General features: G+C 41.9%; 3 protein-coding genes across 3 annotated transcripts in view; 1 reads left to right on the forward strand and 2 right to left on the reverse strand.

The window, feature by feature from the left end:
* The window catches only part of sept8a (septin 8a), a 30,625-nt gene extending 23,004 nt beyond the window's left edge, over positions 1 to 7,621 (reverse strand). Inside the window, exon 1 of the mRNA XM_035666194.1 lies at positions 7,592 to 7,621. Coding sequence (XP_035522087.1) covers positions 7,592 to 7,621 — 30 coding nt within the window. The remainder of the gene's footprint in view (positions 1 to 7,591) is intronic.
* Positions 7,622 to 9,149: 1,528 nt separating this feature from the next.
* LOC118331869 (ankyrin repeat domain-containing protein SOWAHB-like) lies at positions 9,150 to 11,202 on the forward strand. The gene has a single exon (XM_035666958.1). The coding sequence runs from the start codon at positions 9,265 to 9,267 to the stop codon at positions 10,684 to 10,686; it is 1,422 nt and encodes a 473-aa protein (XP_035522851.1). The 5' UTR covers positions 9,150 to 9,264; the 3' UTR covers positions 10,687 to 11,202.
* A 5,095-nt stretch (positions 11,203 to 16,297) lies between these two features.
* The window catches only part of shroom1 (shroom family member 1), a 32,272-nt gene continuing 25,722 nt past the window's right edge, over positions 16,298 to 22,847 (reverse strand). The window contains exons 6-9 of the mRNA XM_035667143.1: positions 22,144 to 22,743; positions 21,300 to 21,408; positions 20,157 to 20,429; positions 16,298 to 18,374 (exon numbers count right to left, since the gene is read on the reverse strand). Coding sequence (XP_035523036.1) covers positions 18,120 to 18,374; positions 20,157 to 20,429; positions 21,300 to 21,408; positions 22,144 to 22,743 — 1,237 coding nt within the window. The 3' untranslated portion in view covers positions 16,298 to 18,119. The remainder of the gene's footprint in view (positions 18,375 to 20,156; positions 20,430 to 21,299; positions 21,409 to 22,143; positions 22,744 to 22,847) is intronic.

The raw sequence follows: 22,847 nt of genomic DNA on the forward strand, positions 1-22,847 counted from the left end.
TATAAGCAGCTGGCTACTGTTCGAAGACAAATTGTGAACACGTCCTTTAAGTGAAATGCTTGAGCGCGGTACTTCCAGTTGTTGATGACATTCCACTCTTGCTCCTTTTGAATGCGCTCGTTGCCAAATGAATGTGATGTTGATCAGTAGCAGGTTTACAGGGAAGAAGGAAAGAGGAAGAGGTACTTTCAATATTTTGTTTCTTAGTCACTGTAAACTCAGAGCTTTTCAAACAACATGAATGCTTCCCTGTGGTATCCAGCGAGCCGAATGAGTCTTGTTGAGATATTTGGATAGATTGCTGGAGGGCCAGGGTGTGACTGCTGGTATCGGGCCTGGAAGGAAACCAGTGCAATGACTCTCGGGGTTGTGTTTAAAAAAGGAAAAAGTCGACAATTTATATTAGCCTTTATTTATCCAGGGAAGGATAAATGAAGGCTGCCTGCTCATGTTCCATCAACACTCCGGTTTCACATGCGGTAGCTGCCTTACTGCACACAGTGGGTGATTAGGCGTCTTGCTCAAGGGCACCTTTACAACATTTTTTTGTGCGGGTGAGGAATTTTCTTTTTTTTTTTTTTACTTTTTTGGTCTGGAAATTTACACTTCAGATCACAGCCTTACCTCTGGAAACTCATTAGGCCTATTCATCACATATCTGTGGCTAAAGTCAAGGGGCAAGCTTGTGTCACACTCTTGTAAACATTGTTTTCGGTGGGAATTGCTCCAAACTTACCAAACCACATTGGCAAAAGCTCTCAGATTCTGAAAAATAACAAAGATCCTGTCACATGAGATAATTCTAGGTTGACGTCCTACACTGAGGCAGACAAGCTGTCAGTAGCACACAGTCGGTGTGTGAATCATACGAGGCAGATGGGTCTGTGACTGAGGGCGACAAAAAGAGCACACAGACCTGACCAACAGTGTTATCTTTAAGGATCAGAGAGAATAGGAGTGCAGACGTGGACACAAACTCGCCACGCTGTGACTTCACAAACTGAATGTGTGAGTGTGTAGTGGACTGGAATACTACTATCTAAAAATACTGCATTACATGTAGAAGTCCTCCATTCAAATCTCACTTAAGGAAAACGTACAGAAGTATTAACAGCAAAATATATTCAGTTGGAAGTTTTGCATTTACATTATATGTCTACTAAATATAGGCTTATATAATTATATACATAAAATACATGACGTCTAAAGACACATCTATCAGCACAGTAAGGTTACTTGTATTAAGTTATAAGTTCAATTGCTTGAAGATGGTTTAGAAATACTTTTTGCATAGAAAAAAGGTTGGAATATTCTGGCCGCACTGGCAGATATTTCTCTTTAATAAAGAGTTAGATGACTTGATGAGGAGATTTTGTGCAGATTATATGCTTTGTTTGAAAAAAACCTGCAAAATAACTAGAAACTGTAGCTGTCAAGTAAAATATCTGCCTCTGAAAGGTAGTAGAGCAGAGGTATAAAGGAGCAGGAAAATTAAACACTGAGTAGCTTAGCTTACATGTAAGTCTATGTATTCATGCATGTACAGTATGCGAGAGCTACAGCCAATCACTATTGTCAGGTAAAAACATTTTTCACAGGTTTTGACTTTGGCTGAATGATTACTTCACCATAAAAACGCCTTCCATCTTATGAAGTCCCGCTCAAAAGAAACTAGATTACACGCACAATGCATCACAAAGCTATAAATAAACCTGATGGTCCTAGTTCCTAAAACATTTAATGACAACAGCACAACAACAGCCATCAGCTAAGAAAGTATAACGAGCAGACGAGAGCTATTAGGGACATTCTGAGGCATCAGAGGAGAGAAGAGAAGAGCAGAGAAGAGAAGAGAAGAGAAGAGCAGCAGCGTAAAGTATGACAGGAATGAAAAGCTTCTGGTTAACTGTCCCATGGTGAGGAAACAACACAGTTCCCAGGCCACCGTATCACCAGGCCAACAGGAAATGGCTGCGCACAGGGGCCCCAGGTGGCTCACAGTGAAATGAGGCATAAACTATATAAGCTGGATCACAATGCTGAGCGTTCGTAGTGGGCTGATGTAAACCACTTTTTCCTGTCAGCAACAGACCTTTTTCTCAGAGCACATTTCAAATCTCACAGACGGAAAAACAGACGCGTAATTAATAAAGACTCGACGGTGGCCGAATTCCATTTAGCGTCCTCCTGGTATTGTGCACGCTGGCCCCACTGATTGTTAATGTTATTACCGTAGTTACACCTGTGTCGTCCCTATGATGGAAAAAGGCCTGCATCAATAAAGCAGCAGAAAAAACACAGTGTGGTCACAGTGTGGCTTTCTGTACTCGCACCCTCCAAACAGACTAATTCAATGTCAGCTGCCACTATGTTGGCACATAGGTGCCGTTAAAAGTATGCCGAATGAGCTATTAGCCATTCCTGTTTGCGGTTTACCCATGGATATATAGGAAATATTACTGGATTACTTTGATACTGAGGGACACTTAAAAACTTGATGATTCTCAGGGAAGTTCTGGTGTTGCAAGGGGAGTGTCTTTTCTATAATTCCACTATAAAGTAAATAAAATCAGTGTCAAACAAGTGAGTTATGACTCTAAGAACAAGTAGCTTAAGTACCTTAATTGCACCCATGGACTGTGTGGAACTGCTACTGCTGACGGTAAATTACAGTTACTGAAACACCAGCATGGACCTCGCTGATCTTTCAGCACCATCCCAAGAATTAGTAAATTCCCCCGGCAGTAGGCAAGTAAGACATCAGCTTTGACACAAACTTTCCGAAAGTTTTTAAAAAATGTGACACAGATCCAACCTGACGTAAACTGAGGGAAAAGCCAAGATCTGTTTTAAGCTCCCATCACAGTCCTGATATGGCCTCGAAAATCAGTCAGTCATACTCTCCTGCTGTCTTTCTAACCCCCTCTTCAGTTTCCCTCTCGCCTTCTGGCCTCCATTCCCACCTGAGTTTTGTCTGTCTTGTGTTTGCGGCTCGTGTCTGCCTCAGTGAGCCTCCACCTGACAGACAGCAGCAACCTGACAGGGACACACACACCGCTGCAGCTGATGCTTGTTTGTGCAGAGATACGCTGAGGGAAGACCTTCGAAAAGGCTTCAAATATTTACAATAACTTGAGGTGCACTTTGTGTAGAGCTGGATTCCCTTAAATGTCGTGTTTTCACATGAAATTTTCAAGAGGCCAGATCAACTGCTAGGTGGTATTCCATATTTTCACAATGTTGTTTCTCCACATTTTCCACTTCCTATATGTATTATTTACATTCATTGTTTTACGGCATATATACTCTATACCTCCTGGGACAAGACTGTAAAGAATTTACAATAGAAATAGAAGCATGGAGGTAAGGGGGGATGACATGAGTTGGACTGAAACAATCAAATAATTAACCTAATATTTGATCAAAAGAAATCCCCAATTACTCTTATTTATCAAGCACGTAAATTTCCTGCTTCTCAAATATGAGGTTTTGTTGCTTTTCTCGGTTTGATATGATTGTAAATTGAATATCTTTGTGTTCTGGACTTTTAGTCTGACGGAAAATGCCATTTAAAACATCCCATTGGGCTGTGACACACTGCCAGGAACCTCCTGGCTGTTCCTGAGGCAAGCTTAAGGGCTAAAGGGGACAGAGCTTTTTCTGTCAGGGAACCATTACTATGGGATGACCCGCCCGAAAAGACTTTCCAAATCAATATCTTCTTTTAAGTTGTTCCTGAACGCTTACTTTTATTGTCAAGTGCTCTTATAATTGTAGTTTAATCTGGCAAATGTGCATGTGTTTGGATGTATACCAGTATATACGTATGCACTGTAGATGTTGAATGTGTGCTGGTATCTTATTCTGTCTTTTTTTTTACTGAACCGTTTCTTGTTCTGCCTTCTTTACCTTTTTTAACACTTGAACTTGACACCGGTGGCACTGACCTGCCTTTTTACCCTAGACTTAACTCGACAGCAGAATATGCACTTAAACAGAGACGTCTATAGGTTGTGTGTCAAAGGGATTATGAAAACAACACATGAAACTAATGACATTACTTCTGGGACTAAAAATACTTTTCTAAAGGATGAGTCATCCCATCAGCAGCCTGCTGTGGTCGGTTGACAAAAGTGTATATTTGTTAAAGTGTACTCACTGCACACACGCACTTGATTTAGCGTTTTAAGAGAGGATATCGGTTTGGGTGCTTCTGGAGACACTGCGGGCCTATTTCAATTCAGCATCTGCGTGAGGAGCAGACCACATGTTGTCCTCAATCACAAACCCACACGCACATTCAGTACTCTTCAGATGAGGAGGGGGGTGGCTGCTGCTTCCTGTCCAATAACGGTCAAGTAGATCGTAAGTGCCTGATGCCTTCAATTGTAACGTGTGATCCAACAGGAAATCTACTCGTATAAGATCATTTTGCAACACCGTCGGCTCTAACCACACCTACAGATCTGTGTACTTCTATAGCCGCGCTCCTGCTGCTACTTGTGCCAGTGGTGATGTTGTAATGGTAAAAATGTTGACGGTTGAGATATGATGACGTGTGTGTGTGTGTGTGTGTGTGTGCCTGCCATCAGGAATCCACATGCACGGAGATAAGATATATCTGTTATCTATCAAATGTGCAAACACGCACACTCAAGCGCAACAACTGTATGGCCACAGTACTGAACACTCATCTATGTCCAACAGGAAAGACAACTAAATGAGTGAGACAGATGGCAGAGGAGACAGGAACCATTTTATGAGGCAGATATACAGCAGCCTCATCTTTACAGAGCCTTTCCAAAATACTGTTTCCTCACGATCACTGAACAGAGGAAGAAAATGGCTGATCCTGAAATAATTATTGTTATACTTCTGTCATGTTATTTGGGTTTCTTTTTAATGGATTAGAGGTTAAACTTATCTGGATAAGGTGAGTTCTTTTTTTCACATGTATGAGCAAAGAAAGATAAAAAAAAGAAAGATCTAGCTTAGTTATGCATGTTATTTATTGCTGTTGGTAAAGATAACATCAAGGAGCCAAACTTGATTTAATCACAGGCTGCACACTTTGAAAATGTGGACTCAAGGTAAGAAACACTCTTATGTGGGTTACTATAAGGCATCAGTGGAAAACATTATTCTGAGCTTTTTGGGTGCAGTTCATTCTGTTTTATGAAAACGAGAGAGACTTCTTGCAGTGTGTACACATGCATGCAGTTTTGACTTCAGAAAACAGTAAGCTAATGCCTTCTTCTTCTTTTCTGGCTTCACAATCACCTGCATTTGCACGTAAAGTACAAACGAGCACGAACAGACCGCAGTCTTTTTAACAAAACTATACCTGAAATCTGACATTAGAACCAGGGCACCTTGAGCTGGAGACACACACTTTGAATTAAACACGTGGCTGCTGACAGATTGAACGGGTGCAACGAGAATCACACTTTTGTTCCCTCAAAGAGAACGCAGACCGCGTTTACGACATCAAAACAAACATCACTGCTTCATAATCAGTCATTCAGCTTTTGCCAACAGTATTTGAAAATCTAATTTAATCTTCGAGCATCACAATCCAGCTCTGAGTGGGACATATTCTATAGATGGATATTGACTCATTACCACAGAGCTTGCTGCTCAGCTGTCATTATCCATCTTCAACACTTGATTTGACAAACCCGCCTTTGGGCAGTTCTGGCCTATATGTTCTATAAACAGCCAACCTCACTGATGACACACGACAGTCAGTATACGCGTGGACGCAATCTGACCAAGGCTGAGGACAGGAGGAAGTTGTTTCTCACGCTACAATGTGTCTTCAAATGAACAAACACAGACTGAATTCACTACTGTAACGAGAGAACACACGTAGATAATGTATTCACGAGTTAACATCACAGTTTTGAAAAGTACAAGCAACTCGCCCCCATAATTCCTCATTCCTCATCGCTTGCCTTTAAGCACTTTATGAAGCTAATTTCATTTTATGCATGCCGGCCTCACGGGAGAGACGACACTCTTCGGGGTCAGTGAGCGCTGTACATGCTGAACACGTTACAGGGCATTTCATGACGTAACCATTTAAATGAACTGCAGCGTTTTATATATGCTGCACACTCGAACGCAATCAGTGGGTGAAAACAATAGAGGGGTAGTCTGGCCTAGAAAGTTTACCCGAAGCATCGTGGGGATTGACGTGTGCCGACAATGCAACCCAACCACGCGTCCCTATCAATGGCTGCACGTAATGAACAGCGTGCCCTTCAATATGGTCTCACTTAGCTCTGAAAAAGTTAGGGAGGAAGTGAGGCCAACACTGCGATCTCAGCACTTTTCTCATTAATCGATTCTTTACTCGTCTACTCCAAAAGAGACATTTTAGAAACCGCAAGTCGGCAATATGTTCTGCAGCCTGCACCCCTGTTGGAAATCCTCCTAAAATTAAGAAATGCCAAGTGTGCATTATCCTATGCAACCTCTTGTTTTGTCTTTTTCTTTCTTATCTTTTCCTTTCTTCGCAGACATGTGTTGCACCAATAAGCGGTAGGAGCGGCCCGGAGTGTGTTCTTAATCTCTTTATCCCTGCAACTCAGTGCTGCTTACTGTCCAATTCACCACCGCAAGGATCTCTTCAAGCATCTGCCAAAAAGTTAATCACCCTACTCCAATCCCCTCCTGTGCGTTCGCTTCATCGCCGTAATATATCTGTTGTCCATGACAGGCATTGTGTGACTTCTTGACAGTAATTAAGTGCTGACTGTCTCACTGTATCGTTGTGTTATTGGTATTCTCTTAAGCCTGTATTGCAGCGTCACATGGCTCTACACACAGGGTCACACCTGAGATTCAAGGCTTGTCATTATAAAAACAATGTTCGAATTCCTCTCTCACCTGACAGTAAGTCAAACCTACTGCTGTGTACCTCCTACTGTGATACACCAGGGTGCTGTATAGTGAAAACACCACATCAGTAATGCTTGTTTAGCATCTGGCTGGTAAAACTGACACGGCCTCATGTGTAAATAGCACGTTATGGGTCAAGAAAGTGAACAACAAGTTTTAATTTTGCCTGAACAGGAAGTTAAAACGAAACCACATGTCCACTCTGTTGGGGCAGAGGTTCATCATAGTGTTATTACTGCTGTCTAAATGTTAGTTCATAACGTTATTTCATCACAGCACTGCAGTTTTCACACAGCACAAGTAATACACAGTCACTTCAAGTGTGTTTGTGGTAAACAGGGAGTAATAAAGCAACGTTAAACCCCGCTGTGTAGCATTTTTTTTTTTTTTTTAAATTAAAAAAAAAAAAATAAAAATAAAAACAGTGCACAGCAGCAGCGTCGTTACAATGTATCTTAACTGAGAGAAACCCCAGTCACCATCACAGAAATCACCACCACCATCTCGACTGAGCCCACATTACAGGCTCCGAAAGCGGGGGAGGCTTAAGCTTCACATGCAGCTAACACACACACACTTTTTTTTACCGATCACAACCAAGTAATTCCCGCGGCTGCAACGTTTTCGGGTCCAAATAAGGAGGAAGGGGGGGGTGAGAAAAAACAAAACAAGGGACGTTTTTACTTACCGAGAAAACGTCAACGTCCGTGGCAGCCATGGTGCGGAATGTATGGTGTTGCTGTGCTGGGGCAGACTGAGCAGAGGCGAAAGGGAGCAGCCCTCGTCTCTCCGTACTAGCCTGCTAAACTACCGAGCCGAGCCGAGCTGTGACAGAGATAGGAAGAGAGGGACACAAGACGGAGAGGAGCTAGCGTTAGTTCACTGGGCAAGGGAAGGGTGCTAGCTGGGCGACAAGAGCGTTCACTCCTGCTCCGCTACTGTTTCGTCGCTCAGTCAGGCTAAGCTTTTGGGGATACTCCTGTTAAGCGCATGCGTACTACTACGGTTATACATTTAATTAAAACACTTTTTCTAAAATTTAACGTACGTATCAATTTATTATTATCAAGAAAGCTTGCCAAAGATATATCAGTATATTCCGAGGTCGGAGTAGCAACGACGCCGCTCCAGGCAACGTAATGGTTAACGTTTTCTACGTGTCGTTTAAAGTGGGACGTGAACTATCTTGACGTCCAGGTTGCATCTTTGGGTCGGGACAGATACGTTCCAATATGGCCACTTCTCGGGAACTCCCATTCAGACCAGGAATGTCATGCTGCACACATTGCAAGTCAGGACAAGAGTGAGCAGCAGCACAGAGCGACAGAGAGGAGTAGGAGGGGGGAAGGCAGAAATATGTATGTCAGCGGCGGAGATAGTGACAAATACCTGCTCATCGCCTCAGCCAACCGTGGATGTCTCTTTCCAAATGGGACATTAATATTTAAATGAATTAATGAGGGCACGGATTGATTTTACTAGGATGTAACTCAGCCAATCAGAGCAAGCCATCTGATGATGTTGCAATATTGTGTCTGATTTACTCCAACCAGTGAAACCAGTGTGTGTGTGTGTGGCTTTGATGCCCTGGGGACTGGTACTTTTTGCAGTTTTATGCTTGCATCCAGTTTACATGAAGCATTTATAAACTTTGTGTGTGTGTGTGTGTCTTCAACCTAATACTGGATTTTGAAGGTCATATTGATATCTTAGAGTTTGGTGGTTCATGATCGGTTTGTAAAAACGTTTTGTACAATCCTTTCATATAAAGGAATTAAAGTTTGTAGTTAATTCATGCTTACACAGACACAGAAAAAGATAATCGAATTAACAGAAAAATATAAAATAGAATACAATAAATAACATTAAAATAACATTATATTAATTGTGGTCATAATATAATTGGAGCAGGACATTTTAAACACATTTTGCATGTCTTTGTGTGTGTGTGTGTGTGTCTTATTCCAAAATGATATCTTATTATATCTGATTGGTTTTCTCTCAATGGATAAGAGTTATGGTTTTTATTCTTTAAAAACAACAACAAAAAACCACCCAGAATTTACTACTTTTTTTTTTTTTTTTTTTTACTTTTATTCTAAAAATAAACAAATTGTGGCCTTATTTGTTTTCAGGTGAAAAGTCCTAGCCACTTTGCCTATAGGGCATTAATCTGCATATATTATTCAAATTGCATCCACGTCTGCGCTCTCCCCGGAAAGAGACTCCTCCAGGTGGGGAGGAGAGAAGAGAGCGGCCAGGTGAAGGCAAGTGTACCGTCACCAGGACAAAGGTGTAACTGGATACAGCCGGGCTGTTAGACTTACAAGTTTTAACTTTAATCCGCGTACGGTTTTAGCTATGTCTTTGACCCAGGAATCCCTCCTGTTCCTGCTGATAGCAGAGGGGGGCAAAGTGAAGAAATCCGACTTAGTGGGTAAGTTCAAGGGTTCAATAGACTGCAGCGATCCCGCACAGAAAGAACGGAACAGGGAGCTTTTCAAGACTTTTGTCAACAACGTCGCCTTTGTTAAAGAAATCGACGGTGTCCGGTACGTTGTCGTCAAGAAAGTGTATCAGCATTTGCTGGACGGGGTCCACCCTGCGGAAAAGACCGATAATAAAGAGATCCCACTGACAGGTGAGCAGCAGCGCCCACCTGCGCGGAGCCAGGAGACTGACAATGCAGGAGGGGAGAGATCAGCTGTTTCTGAGCCTGATCGAGAGCAGGCAAGCAGTGAAAGCAGTGACAACCCTGCAGAGTCACTTTCCCTCATACAGCTGGCACTGCAAAGGAGCAAATCTATGGATGTGAAAGTTAAAAGAATGCTGAATTTTGAGATCCAAAGGGAGGACACGCAGGGGGATGCCTGCTCAAGAAGGGGCGCAGTAAATGAACCAAAGAGCAAACCTTACGCCTTACCTCTGAGAGTGCCGCCCAGCACCACCAAAGTGGAGACCCGCAAACTTAAAGGGGACCCACATGACCTCCCTGGAAGCCCCAAACCAGACTGCTTCAGGAACAAGAGAAGCAGCAGCATCAGCTCCCCCCAACTGGGGAGGGCGGTGAAGAGCACCAAGGCGACAGAGGAGCCCAAAGAGATGAGGGGGCCCTCCCTGGTTCCCCTGGAGCAGTCGGAGCATGAATGGCTGGTCAAGTGTGCCGCCGGCAAGTGGAGCCAGGTTTACGGCCTGCTGCTGAGAGACAACCAGCTGGCTCAGAAGAGGGACTTCATGTCGGGGTTCACCGCCCTGCACTGGGCAGCCAAATGCGGACACAGCGAGATGCTCGTGAATATCGTCAACCTGTCCAAGCAAGGAGGGGTTGACATTGACATTAATGCAAAAACGCACGGCGGATACACTCCTTTGCACATCGCCGCCCTGCACAACCAGGAGTACATCATGGCCATGCTGGTGGGGGAGTACAAGGCCGATCCGAGCATCAGGGACAACTGCGGGAAAAGGGCCTACCACTATCTGCACAAAGGCACTTCTGGGATGTTGAGAGAGATGCTGGGTGAACCCAAAGCCCAGCCGGTTCAGGAAAGGGCCCAGGAGAGGGCCCTGCATGAGAAAGAAGAGCTGGACCTGCTACCGGATCTCTCCAAGAGCCTGCATTCGATAAGCCGTCTCTTCCAGCCCCACGTGACGGGCCCCAAGAAGAAGCACAAGCAGAGACCAGGTTTTTACTCGGCGAGCAACAACCCCAGCGAGGAACAGGAGGAGAACAACAGCAGCAGCAGCAGCAGACCCAGACTGGCATCAGATGTTTTTAACTAAACTCAGAACTCTCCTGGTTTCATGTTGTCTGACATTAATATTTGGCAGATGACATAAAAGATGGAATTCTTATCTGATGTGATATGCATAGTTTGGTTGTGTGGGGTCAAAGGTGATTAATTGATTCTGAGATAGAGACGGAGCGTTTCAGATGTTTACAGGTGTGAATAAAACATGATTCAGAAGATTTTCCTGGCGGGTCTTGTGACTCGTCCTGTTACTCACTGTCTGTGGCTTCATCAGTCTGTCTCTCTGCAGTTCACCTTCAGGGGAACTCGACACTGAGCTTAACAATATTACTGAAACATTGTTTATTTTATGCTGATGATTTAAATGTATGTTTAATCACTGGTTTGTTATGAATTCATGTTTTTTATTTGCCATTAGCATTTCAGTTTAAAACAAATCTGCACCTAGCACTTAAACCAGTACAGTAGCTGCACAAATGTCATACATTCCCATTAACTGTGATTTTAAATGAACTGTAACATAAGGAATAAATCAGACTATACACTACTTGTTTTTACAATGTTTGCATGCACACACCAAAAACTTGATTTCTAAATGTCTGTTCTCTTTTAAAAATGTTCCTTTTAAATCTCTTTTAGTCAAAATGAATCAATACTAACAGTAAATCAATGCCTGCTATTGATTTACTGTTACTCTCACCGGTACTAAGATTTGACTTGTGTTCCTCTGTGTTTTTGTTTTTTTTTACCTCTGAGTAAGACGTGAAGTGGTCATCCTCTCGATTTCCAGGGGCAGACAAACTAAAAACTGAGGATGTGCTTGCCGACTTACGGGTGAATTAAACTTAAATAAATAAAACCAAAAAATTGGAGAAGTGTTTCTGCCTCCGAGGAGGATTTAGAGAACTTGCCTCTTCATCATCGCTCCACTTTGTAAGAGATTAATTATTAAACACTGTGAAGCATTTAGGAGAAGCAAATATCCCACTAAAATGCCCTGGAAGAAAACAAACAGTGGATTTCACTCACTTACAATTATTAGAAAAGACAAAGGGTGTGTCATTCACGAAGGAGTGTGCAGGTGCTCTATAAATCATTACAATCCCTCTGCGTGCCAAAACCTCTCTGAAGTGTGGCTCCGGTCCATCTTCTGGCTTGTTGAGACAGCTGTGCTTCAGCCAGATACGCAGTTGACTAGGAATGTCTGTGCTTGCATGTGTGTGTCTGAATGTAGTGTGTTAATGGCATCACCGGCCCCCGGCGACCTGAAGACAAGAAGCAGCAAAAGAACTGACTTTGCTGCCTTGTTTCCTGTCCGTCCTGGTTCATTATCCTCAACAGATGTTAAAAGAGTAGAATAAGAGTATAGTTGTGATTATTTCAAGATGAAATGTACAGTTGCTACTTGTTTGAGAGGTAAAAGAATCATAGATAAAAGAGGAAGAAGTGTTAAGAAATGTCTCATTCTCAACTGTCCCCCGCCCCGAGTTATCGCCCTCTGTCTCATGGTGTCACTTCCCCAGCAGCCTCCATTATCTTTACGTCAACGATGACGATGTTTCATTTCAGAGCCTCTGGGTTTTATTTAGCAAATGTTCTTTTCTGCTGCTGCTGTGAGGGGAAAGGCTACCACAAGGTCAGGAACAAGATAAACAAAAGCACTCACTTTAGATAAAAAAGAAACTGCAAGAGCATAATGTTGAATTTTTGTTATTAAAGGAAACTGCTTGTTTGAAAAATGGAAGTGGGAGTGGTACACTTAAGTGCTAATAGTAGAGATATTTGTTTTGAAATCGGTCCATTTATTAGTTTTGGTGCAATTTAATCATTACAGTACTTGATAATTAGCCTCTTTGAGTTAGAACTGGCAATGAAGGCTAACCAAACAACATTTTTTTCTCAGTACCACAATAATATGCAGTATCAGACAAATGGAAGTGTAAAAGAATAGTTCCTTTATTCACTTTCTTGCCAATAGTTAAATTAGAAGATCAATACCACTCTGATGTCTGCGCATTAAGTATGGAGCTGGACCCGGGGGCAGTTAGCCTAGCTTAGCTTAAAGACTGGAAGTGAAGGGAAACAGCTAGCATAGCTCCCAGCACCTCTACAACCAACCAGAACCTAGAAGCCAGGCAACTAGCAGGCTTTGTTACCATTGGACAGTGCCCTTTATTTGAAGCCCTTTTGCTAGGTCCTACAGACATGAGAGTCGTATCAATCTTCATATCTAACTCTCAGCAAGAAAGCAAATATGGGTATTTCCCATGTCGAAATATCCGCTTCACATCTGCAAATGTTGAAAAGCATTTGATTGAACTTGCCTTCTCCTCTTACTCAAGTATTGGACACAATCCAGTATAAATCTGTCATCTCTCACATTTGTGAAGTAAAATCGCAGCACAAATTAGGCCCGCCTGCCATGAGAGGTCCAAATTTATGTGGGTTTACACACATTTTACTTGTAATTATAACTTTTATGATTTCTTCTGATGACCTGTCATAAAATTGGAAGCAGTAGAGAAATATAATGAGGAGGGCCTGGAAAAGCATTTTAATCGTAAACTCGTGTGTGTCAGGTAGTTATGAACAGGGCTTAAGTTAGCCTAATTAGAGTGGTGCTCCAACAGAAACATCTACTGTAAAAAATGGCACTATAAATCATGACGACATAAATAGAGCTTTACCATGAGTGTTTTGGCTCGAGAACAAGGCTTTGTTAGAGTCGTCATAACTGAGCTGTGTAATGACTGCCAGAGGTTAGGGGAGGAAACCGTAAGGTGTGCTGGCATTCCTGTGGGCGGAGAGTTCAGAGTTCAGGTTGAAAAGTGAAGCTTTGAAGCCACAAATCTGAGCACCTGGCCCAGTAATCGCTGAGTCATCGATATGTGGAGAATGTATATTATGGTCAATTTAACAGCTATTTGGTGACACGAAGAAATTTCACTTAATGCCCCTCCGTTGTGTAGATGTTGCTTCCCAACTGGAGCTTATTTCATCCACCATTTTCTGTTTTCCCTGAGACAGAAGGACACAGTCAGTGATTATCAACAGCAAAGTTCCTCATTACCCAGAGGTGAGACAGAACTGCTGCTGCAGTGTTCAGGCCATCCTGTTCCCTCCTGTTTGTTGTCTGCAGCATACACCACCAAATGCTCCTTTACTTACACTCGTCTTTGTAATGACGCTAAACCTAATTACCATGCAATTAGTGTCTGACAAAGATCTTACTTGTTAAGAATTCCCTGAGTTGTGCTTTATGTGCCTGCTTTCTGTGTGTTTTTTTTAACTTTCTGAAGTACACTAAGTGCTGTGTGGTGTCTCTCACTGTCCTCCTGGGCTTTCCTCTGCTGCTTGCCAACATGAAATCTTTTTTTTTTCTTTCTCAGTATATCTATGCCTTTTAATAAGCATTTGTTGTTGCTGACAAACAAACTGGACGGCATTCCACTGCAAGGCTGAACAAACGTGGGTAGAGGAGCATGAAAGAGACAAGAGAGGAGGAAGACACCCTGCAGAAAATAATACATCATTTACTCCCGATTAAATCTCTAGGCTCCGTCCGAAAGTAACAAAATCCAGCTAATTAAAGCTTGCTAATTAACACTTATTTAGTTTGTTTAATATGTACAAATGCTAGGTGTAACAACGACAAATTGTGTGCAAAACAATTTCTTGGCTGGGCGGCAGTGACTTCCTGGAGCCCTGTCGTAAGTGATGTTGCCCAGCAACCAACTGAGTCTCCAAAAGATAGTCTACAATCTCTTGTAAAACCACAATGCAGATTAAACTAACAAGATATAAAGTGTTAAATATAGAGCTTTAGAGAGGCAAGTAGGGAGATTTTGTTACCTTTGGACAAAGCCAAAGACTTTTTTGCTAAGCTAACTGCCTCCTGATTTCAGCTTCATATTTAAAGGTCCAGTGTATAACATTTAGTAGGATCCATTGGCAGAAAGTAAATATAATATTAATACGTATGTTTTCATTAGTGTATAATCACCTGAATATAGGAATTCTCTTGTGTTTTAATTACTTTAGAATGAGCTGTTTACCTACAGACACTGGGGGTCACCTTCCATGGAGTTCGCCATGTTGTTTCTAAAGTAGCCCAGAACGGACAAACAAAACACTGGCTGTAGATGAGGTTTTTCCTGTTTTTCATGGCCACTGTAGGTTATCATACACACTTCACAGCCCATTCTCATTCCCAGGTGGTCAAATACAGACACGCAATCTGTATTTTCATTGCAAGATGCCAATAAATCCTGCACACTGGGTCCTAAGCTCACACATATCTTAGGATAAAAAACACCAGAAAATCTTAAAAAAAAAAAAAAAAAATTCCATCTTAAAAGGAAGGATCAGCATCCCTGTACAACTTTCTTTAAAACAATTCTCAGAAAATGATAAAGCTTCCATACAATGTTGAAACAGAAAATTCCAGCTCAGTGACAGTGAATTATTGAACTATCAGAAGCAGTGTGCTGATTTGCCTGCAGAGGGCAGAGACGATCTCTGACAGGAACAACCAATCCTGGAGAGCTTCCACTAGTGAGGAAACTTTATCAGGGTTAAGACAAAATAAGCAAGTTTATAAGAAATAATGTCACAAAATATCCAGTGTTACCTGTTCTCCCAGCGTGGATATTGCAAAACATAAATCACTCTTTCCATAAATACTTAATGTAGGCCATATTTGTAGTTCTGTGTATATTATCTTGCATTTGACGTGATGCCTGTGTACCATTTGTTTGTTGCTGTTCGGGTTGGATATATGTGTCTGCATCAGGTAACTGCTGCTGGTTAATGAAGTGTCTCGTTTTGACTTTAGATTCACTTCTTTGGGGGGAAAAAAAAGGAGAAATGTGGTTCACTGGAAGGAGAGGGAGAGCTTAATTTATTCACAATATTACAAACATCATGGAATTTACAACTCCAAACAGGCACAAAAAACAACTCAGACTCTCAATGGAAAACAAGTGTGAAATATAGCAGAAAGAGTGGATTTAGAAATGTCTTTGCTGTCATTCCTCCAGCTGGGACTGAAATATGTCTTTCCTTCTTGGCTTTAAAACAGATTCTGTTCGTCACACGCCTCCAGTAGGTGAAACAAAATCCCCAACTAAACAAATACAATCCTACTTCAAAAACAGGCCCCACTTTTTTCCTGCAACCTCAACAAATACACTGCTTTGACTGAATGACAGCAACAAGAAATGACTCAGGAAGTTGCAAAATGTTAGTACGCATACATAGCAAGAGCTAAAATGAGTATTTATCCATGTGCTGCTCCTCTGTGAGAGCGTTTTCCACAATCCTCCGGCACCCCCGCCCCCCAATCCCAGTCTTTCTTTCTCCATAATGTTGGTCTTTTGCATTCTTTAGGAATTCCAGCAGGCTGCAGGGAACAACATGAGATTCCTTCTAACCCTTCAGCCCTGTGTCAGCACAAAGGCCAAAACAAACATACATTTGTTTAGCAAACTGAAACGGGCAGTCGTAAATCTCCAGAGAAATGCTTTAGGGGTGGCGGCAGAGGTGGTGTTTAGCGGAAAACATGAAATATCTTTCAGCATGGAAGGGTTTCCAGTTTCTGAGAAAAACACACTTTAAGTTGTTTACTTGTCCACTTTTTTTTGACAATTTCAGTAAGTGAATAAATGTTTTTTTTCGCGTGTAGAGGTTGCTGCCTCTTTGTGGTCACTATAACATAAATATCATATACACAGTCTAACAGTTAACCCATACACTGGATCAGTTTTTTTTCTCAGTACAGCCAACAGGTAGAATTTCCTGAGGGACGATAACATTTTGATCACTTTATGACTTTGTAGGAGTTTTGTTGAAAACGTACACAGCAAACACCGAGAGGCGTTCTGTCTTTCTGTTCAACAACTAATCTCTACACATACACACACACACACACACACACATAATTAAGACATTCATGATATCAGGCATACACACACTCACATACTGACGTAGAGCGACTGCTCACATCACTCTTAAAAAAAACTCTCCGATGCGTCAGGTTGAAGATTCAGTAAAAGAAATAATACAACTATTAAAAACTAATGACAAATATTAATGCAGAAACATATGCAGTTTTTTTTAAATGTGAAATTGTTTACAAAAATTTGAGGGAAAAGTAATTTGATTCAAGCGTGAGTTTTCATTCAGGGCTATCAAGAAGAGCTACATGTGTCTAAAAGTGGCTACGCTGTGGAGGTAGAGAACAGAAAATTAGTTTAAGACACCTGAAGTGAAGATTGTGGACTTTCCTCTTTAAGAAAAAAAAAAAGTATTTCAAGTATCACGTGTCACTTCTGCGACAAAGGAACATTGGGAGAAAATATTCAGTGATATAATTGCTTACTTATAATCTGCTTTAAAGAGGTTTAGCACCTCCGTATGAGGAACCGTTCCAGCATGAAACCATCAAGACTTAATGACATTAAGAATGAAATTAGCAGGAAAAAGTATTTGTACACAATCCTTAATGTTGCTGGGTGTGCACCGTGTACCTTGTGAAAAACATTATTTCAACATTCCTATTTAAAACGAATGACGGAGCGAACAAAAGAAGTAAAATAGAAATGTCGTTTAAGTGGATGGAGTAAGGCTTTTCACTTGAGATTATTTTGAAAACAAATCTAATTTGAAGAAATGTGCATTTATGTATCATTACAAAGTGCTTTTTTTTCATTCACCCTTTTTGGTTTTTAGTGCCTTAATTTGAAACATTTAAAAATAAAAACATAAAAAAAAAAAAAGATTAAATCTACGACATCTATTATACATATGACTCACATGATACAGGCTACTCTCTTTCACCGAAGCCTTCTCGCTGGTCAAAATACAATCTTAAAGCTTATAATAGGTTTCCACAGGTGCAGATACAGGGCTGTAGCACTAACAACTTCTTAAAGAAAAAGTGAAGGACAGCTGCTGAATTGCTAACAGGGGGGACGTAAAGTTTCCACCAAGCAGCTCTAATGGAAAAACATTCCACAGCAACACCAATATCAAGGCACACAGAAAAACAGTTCAGTCCTCTGTTCAAAGTCAACGGACACATGTACAAAGTCTTCGGATGTACACTGCAGATTGTGCAGACTGACAACGGGCGACGCCGGTGGGTGAGCATCCTGGCCATCCTCTGTGGTTGACAGAAAGGCCAGGAGCTTCAGTCTCAGCAGTCTCTATTGCTCATCTCATGTACAGCCTATAGTTATGAGAGCAGAGAAGATGGCATGACAGCTTCCCCAGTAGCCTTGTCAAACTCAAAAGTCATGTCAGGGTGCAAAGGGTTGGAGATATCAGCTGAACCGCTCATAATCCACGCCTCGTGTGTCTGTGTGGCGAGCGGGGGCCGGAAACATACAGCCAAAACTCCCTACACGTCTTTTTGAACATCCTCCTTTAAGGCAAGTCGAGGAAGAAAAGTAGTTGCTCCTCCCTTCAAAGATTCAGGCTGTTGGAGAGGGCCTCCAGCTGCTCCTCTCCCAGCCTCTGCTTCTCCTCCAGGTCCTTCTGCCGGATGAGCAGCGAGGCCTTGGTCTGGACGAAGCGCTGGTAGTCCTGCAGCTGCTCGGCGGACAGCTGGCGCGACAGGAAGGTGGAGACCAGGTTCTCTCTGCGGTCCAGGTTATCCTTCAGATCTTTGGCGTCTTCCCTCTGTTTGCACAGCAGACGGTGGCGACTGTCCAAAGATTGCTGTGGGCAGAGACAAAGGGTAAAAAAAAATAAAAAATAAAGATAAATTATACCTGATATCCTTAAAAGGATACATTTCTTACATGATATTGCTGGGACCAAAATAATCAGGTCTGTTACTGAAATTTAAACCATATTCTGGTGTTGAATTCATGCCTTGCAGAGCATTAGAGGCATGTTTTTAATTAAAATGATTAAGTAAATATACTGCTGTACGCATGCTCATACAAATATAGAATTTGGAAAGACTGCTGATAGAAAAGCTGAAAATGAATCACATTAAAAAGCTCAAAAGTCATATTTTGGGTTATATTTTTTGTCTTAGGAAAGGTAATAGTTCATTGGTGTAATAGAAAGCTGTGAAAGTTGTATGATCATGTTTCAGAGGACAGGAGGTGCAGTGTTTCCTTGTGTCAACAGAGGGCAGGGTAGATACAAATGTCACCGAAACCCGGGGCTGGAGTTTCGGTGAGTCAGTGTAAATACCAGTGTTGCTGATAACAGCAAGAAAACAAATGAGCCTCTAACAAGCCCTCAGTATGCAGCACGTTCAGCCAGGCTTTTGCAGATGGACAAACTAACAAGGAGCCCTTTCAGGGATAAATCGAGAAATCTAATGCATCCATGCAAACATAAATTGAATGCTGAAAATACCAGGACGCATAATGAAACAGGATATTCAGAGGGAACACAAAGCAAAGCACAGAGCTCAATTCAGATCCTGTGACACAACTCATGATAATATGTGAGACCAAATTCATGAGTCTATTTGAAATAAAGGGCTAAATTACTGACAGTGGGCGTATTTTAATGTATCTACTTCAGATACAGCATGATGACATTCTTACTTTTCAGTATATCAAACTGCACTATATCAAAAAATAATCTTTAAATGCCTGTTAAAGCATTTTGCTCAAACACAGATAAGGTAAAAATGGGCAATTAAACACAGATAAACAACATTTTTGGAATTCCACACAGTGAGAAACCTTGACTCCATTAAAGTCGCCCTTCAACTTCAAGTGGCATGTTTGCCGTTCTAAAGTAAACAGAACGAGAGTATAGCTGAAGGCACGGGAGCCGGCAACACTCATGGTAGTCTTTTTGCCATAAGCTGCAGTGAATCATGACATCTGTAAGGCTACATGACAAACATTACTCACATGTATTAGTGTGTTTGTGTAAACAACTTCAGGGGGTAAAGACAGGAGAGTAAATGGGGTCGTAAAGCACAGATCATATGACGGTGCATTAAAGTACCTCTGTGAATTTTTATCATGTCTAATTTAACTGATTCAGTTAAACTTTAACCCCAGAAATCATTCAGCGTATGCCTGGGATTCATTCACATATTAGTGCTTTCTACTGAGAAGAAAACAGATTCATAGTTTAACGTTTTGGCTCGGCGCTTTTAATTACTTGTGTATCGTGAGAGATGAGAGTAATTACAGCACTCCAAAATCCAAAGACAAACAAAAGGCAAAAATGGATGTTCTGCTAAATAGTGTGTTAATTTGGTTATTTCTTGCATTAGAGGGTCACTGAAAGCACCAACAAGGAGAGTTTTCAAAAAAATCCCTGGCAGCAAGCGTTCAACCATCAGACTATTAGGCAACATTGAAAAGAAAAAAAAAAAGCAATAAACTCTTAAATGCAAATAATTGCTCATCCATGCTGTTTTTTTAATCAAAATCCTAATGGGTGAACCCACTGATCCTTGAAGGAAGGAAGGAAGGATGCAAGGAAGGAAAAATGAAAGAAAGAAAGATGTTGGCTCCTCACCTTCTCCTCAGCATCTGTGTGTTGGTCCACAGTGCTCAGGGCGTTCTGTACCCTGGCCAGCCGGGCAGAGAGGCACAGCAGCAGGCTGACCACCCTCTCCAAATCTCCTATGAACAAGTTGTATCTCTCCAGCTCCACGGGCTGACAGCGCTCACGGACCAGTACCTCCAGGGTCTTCCCGTGAGCCACGTTCTCCTGTATCTCTGTCTGGAGGGCGCCGCGCATCTCTTCCAGCGAATGCAGACGCGTCTCGATTGAAGACACCAACAGACGCTGTTGATTTAAGCGGACAAGGTAATGTGTGAGAGATTTTAGGCAATGATGCCACAGAAGAGATACTCTCTGTCAACTGAAAAAAAATGTGGGGGAAAATTTGCAGGTGAACCAATCTAATATTTATTTCATATTTGCTGCCATAGGATCATTGATAAAGGCACACTGTATCAATAGTGAATGTGAAAGGCCGTCAGGAAGAGGGGGAGGCTATAGTATGTGCTAAGCCAAACATTAGGCAAGTGGGAGACACTGATAAGAGGTAGACAGTACATCATGTGATAAGACTATCTCAGTCTGAAAGGAGTCCACTTAAGGCTAAACAGCAGCGAGATGGTACCAATATGAAATCACCACAGAGTCTCTGTTTTAAAAAGAAAAACAGAATGAGACCACAGTTCAAAGTCCTGTTTGTTTTGCTGTCCTGTCTGGTTTCTTGTCATTTTTAATGTACACGCAACAACAATGTGACGAGTTACACACTCTATATTGTCAGTGACATATCACTTCCACTTCTCTGTAGGGCTGCAAATAATTATTATTTTCATAACCAAATGATCTGTCAATTGTTTTTTCTGATTAATCGATTTGTCGTTTAGTTCCTAAAATGTCGGAACACGGTGAAGTAAAGTTGAGCACTGTTTCCCAAAGCCCAAAGTAATATCCTCAAATGTCTTAAATTAATTCATAATTTTAAAAGCTGAAATCTTCGAATTTGGCATTTTCTGTCTTAAAAATTACTCAAAAGATTAACCAATTATCAAAATAGTTGTTATCTAATCTATCTAATTTTATATTTGAACAACAAATTGATTAACTGACTGCAGCTCTACTCCTCTATAATCTACTTTTGCATTAATTAATAATTACCTTCTTCTCAGCGACGTCGGCTTTGCTCTGCAGGTCTGTGCACTGAGGTTTAAGGCTGTCAGGAGCACAGGGACAAAGTGATGGTTCAGCCCCTTCGACCGCTTCAGCGCTAGAAAAAGAAACGTGTATAGGTCAGGCTAGCTTTCTTGCATCATGCTGACGCAGCCGATGATTCCTGTCACGTATACCGTCTTCACACGAAGAATACTCCGAGCGCGGTGCCACTGTTATACACATATTACAAAACTCTGAAATACCACTGCACGCTCTCTTTATGTATCTTAAGTGTGCTTACTCTAGCAGGAATCTGAGTGCACGTACAGCAGTAAGCAGAAAGCCAGGTGTGTCAGCGCACGTGATGCAACAAAAGGTAACACAGCACTGGTGGAGCTCAGTTTTTTTGGGCCATTAGAAACCAGTATCAAGTTTCGTAGAGAAACACGAAACTAGGAATCCTAATTAACTTGGCCTCGTCTGCACTCTAACCACTATGTCAACTCTAAAATTGTTTTAAATGTGTGAGTGAGATGGATTATTCTTTCCATTTACACAGCTGTGTACAGACAAGATAAAGGGCTATGTAGTGAATGATGGGGAATTTATCTTCCATTTTTATGCCAATTTCTATTATTTTATACTCATCTTCTCTGAAGCAGTCATATTAATCATTTCAGAATAAGTCTTCTTAGGAGTGGGTTGTCTTCTCTAACTCAGGCAGTAAAATGCCCTCAATAGGCCAGTAAAATGTCCATTATAGGTTAGAGGAAACTAGTGGGAGATTATTTATGGCTGCCAGAGAAGGGTTTAACCTTTAAGTTTCATGTTCAAGGGAATTAACATTTACCTTTCTGCAGCTCCTTTCTGCTCTTGTTTCTTCTTGTAGTGCTCCTCCATCAGCAGCGTGTCCTCTGACAGCAGCTGCTCCATCAGCATCAGTGCCGTCTTACGATTAGCCAGTGGGTAAAGCACTCTGGCCAGTGACTGGTCGGCCTTGACCACTGCTTCTACGAGCTCCTCCCACTGAGGTCTCGCCGCAGGTCCCTCCGAGCTCTCCGTCTCTCCCTCTGGTGTTCCCCTCTCCTCCATCTCCTGGTTTTCTCCAGGCTTCTCATCTTCCGTTTCTGGATGTTTCTCCTCTTCCACCTGCTGACTGATGTCTGTGTCAGAGACGGAGGTGCAGGGAGACACAGAGGGTTCACTTGTCTGCGTTTGAGGGGCCGAGCTGGTGGACTCGTCGTCAAAAACGTTGTCTGTCAGCGGTGAGGTCTGGACTTCCTCTTTGATCTCTTCTTCTGGAGGGAGAATCCACAGTGATGGATCAGTGGTGACGCCGCAGCTCAGAGACACTTCATGGATTGAATCAGGAGGTACGGCATCATTGCTTGGTTCGTCCACCGACTGCTCTCTCTCTGATCCACTCACAGGAGGAGGACTCCTGACTTTACTGGAAGTTAAAGAAAAATAGGATTAAGAATCATCGTATTTGCAGAATTGTACCTGTTAAGAGTTTGTTTTAGTATCGTTAGGTGCCTGAGGGGTGATATATTC

This window comes from Morone saxatilis, unplaced genomic scaffold, assembly GCF_004916995.1.
Source record: "Morone saxatilis isolate NCDOM2014 unplaced genomic scaffold, NCSU_SB_2.0 Contig20, whole genome shotgun sequence".
Lineage (NCBI taxonomy): Eukaryota > Metazoa > Chordata > Actinopteri > Moronidae > Morone > Morone saxatilis.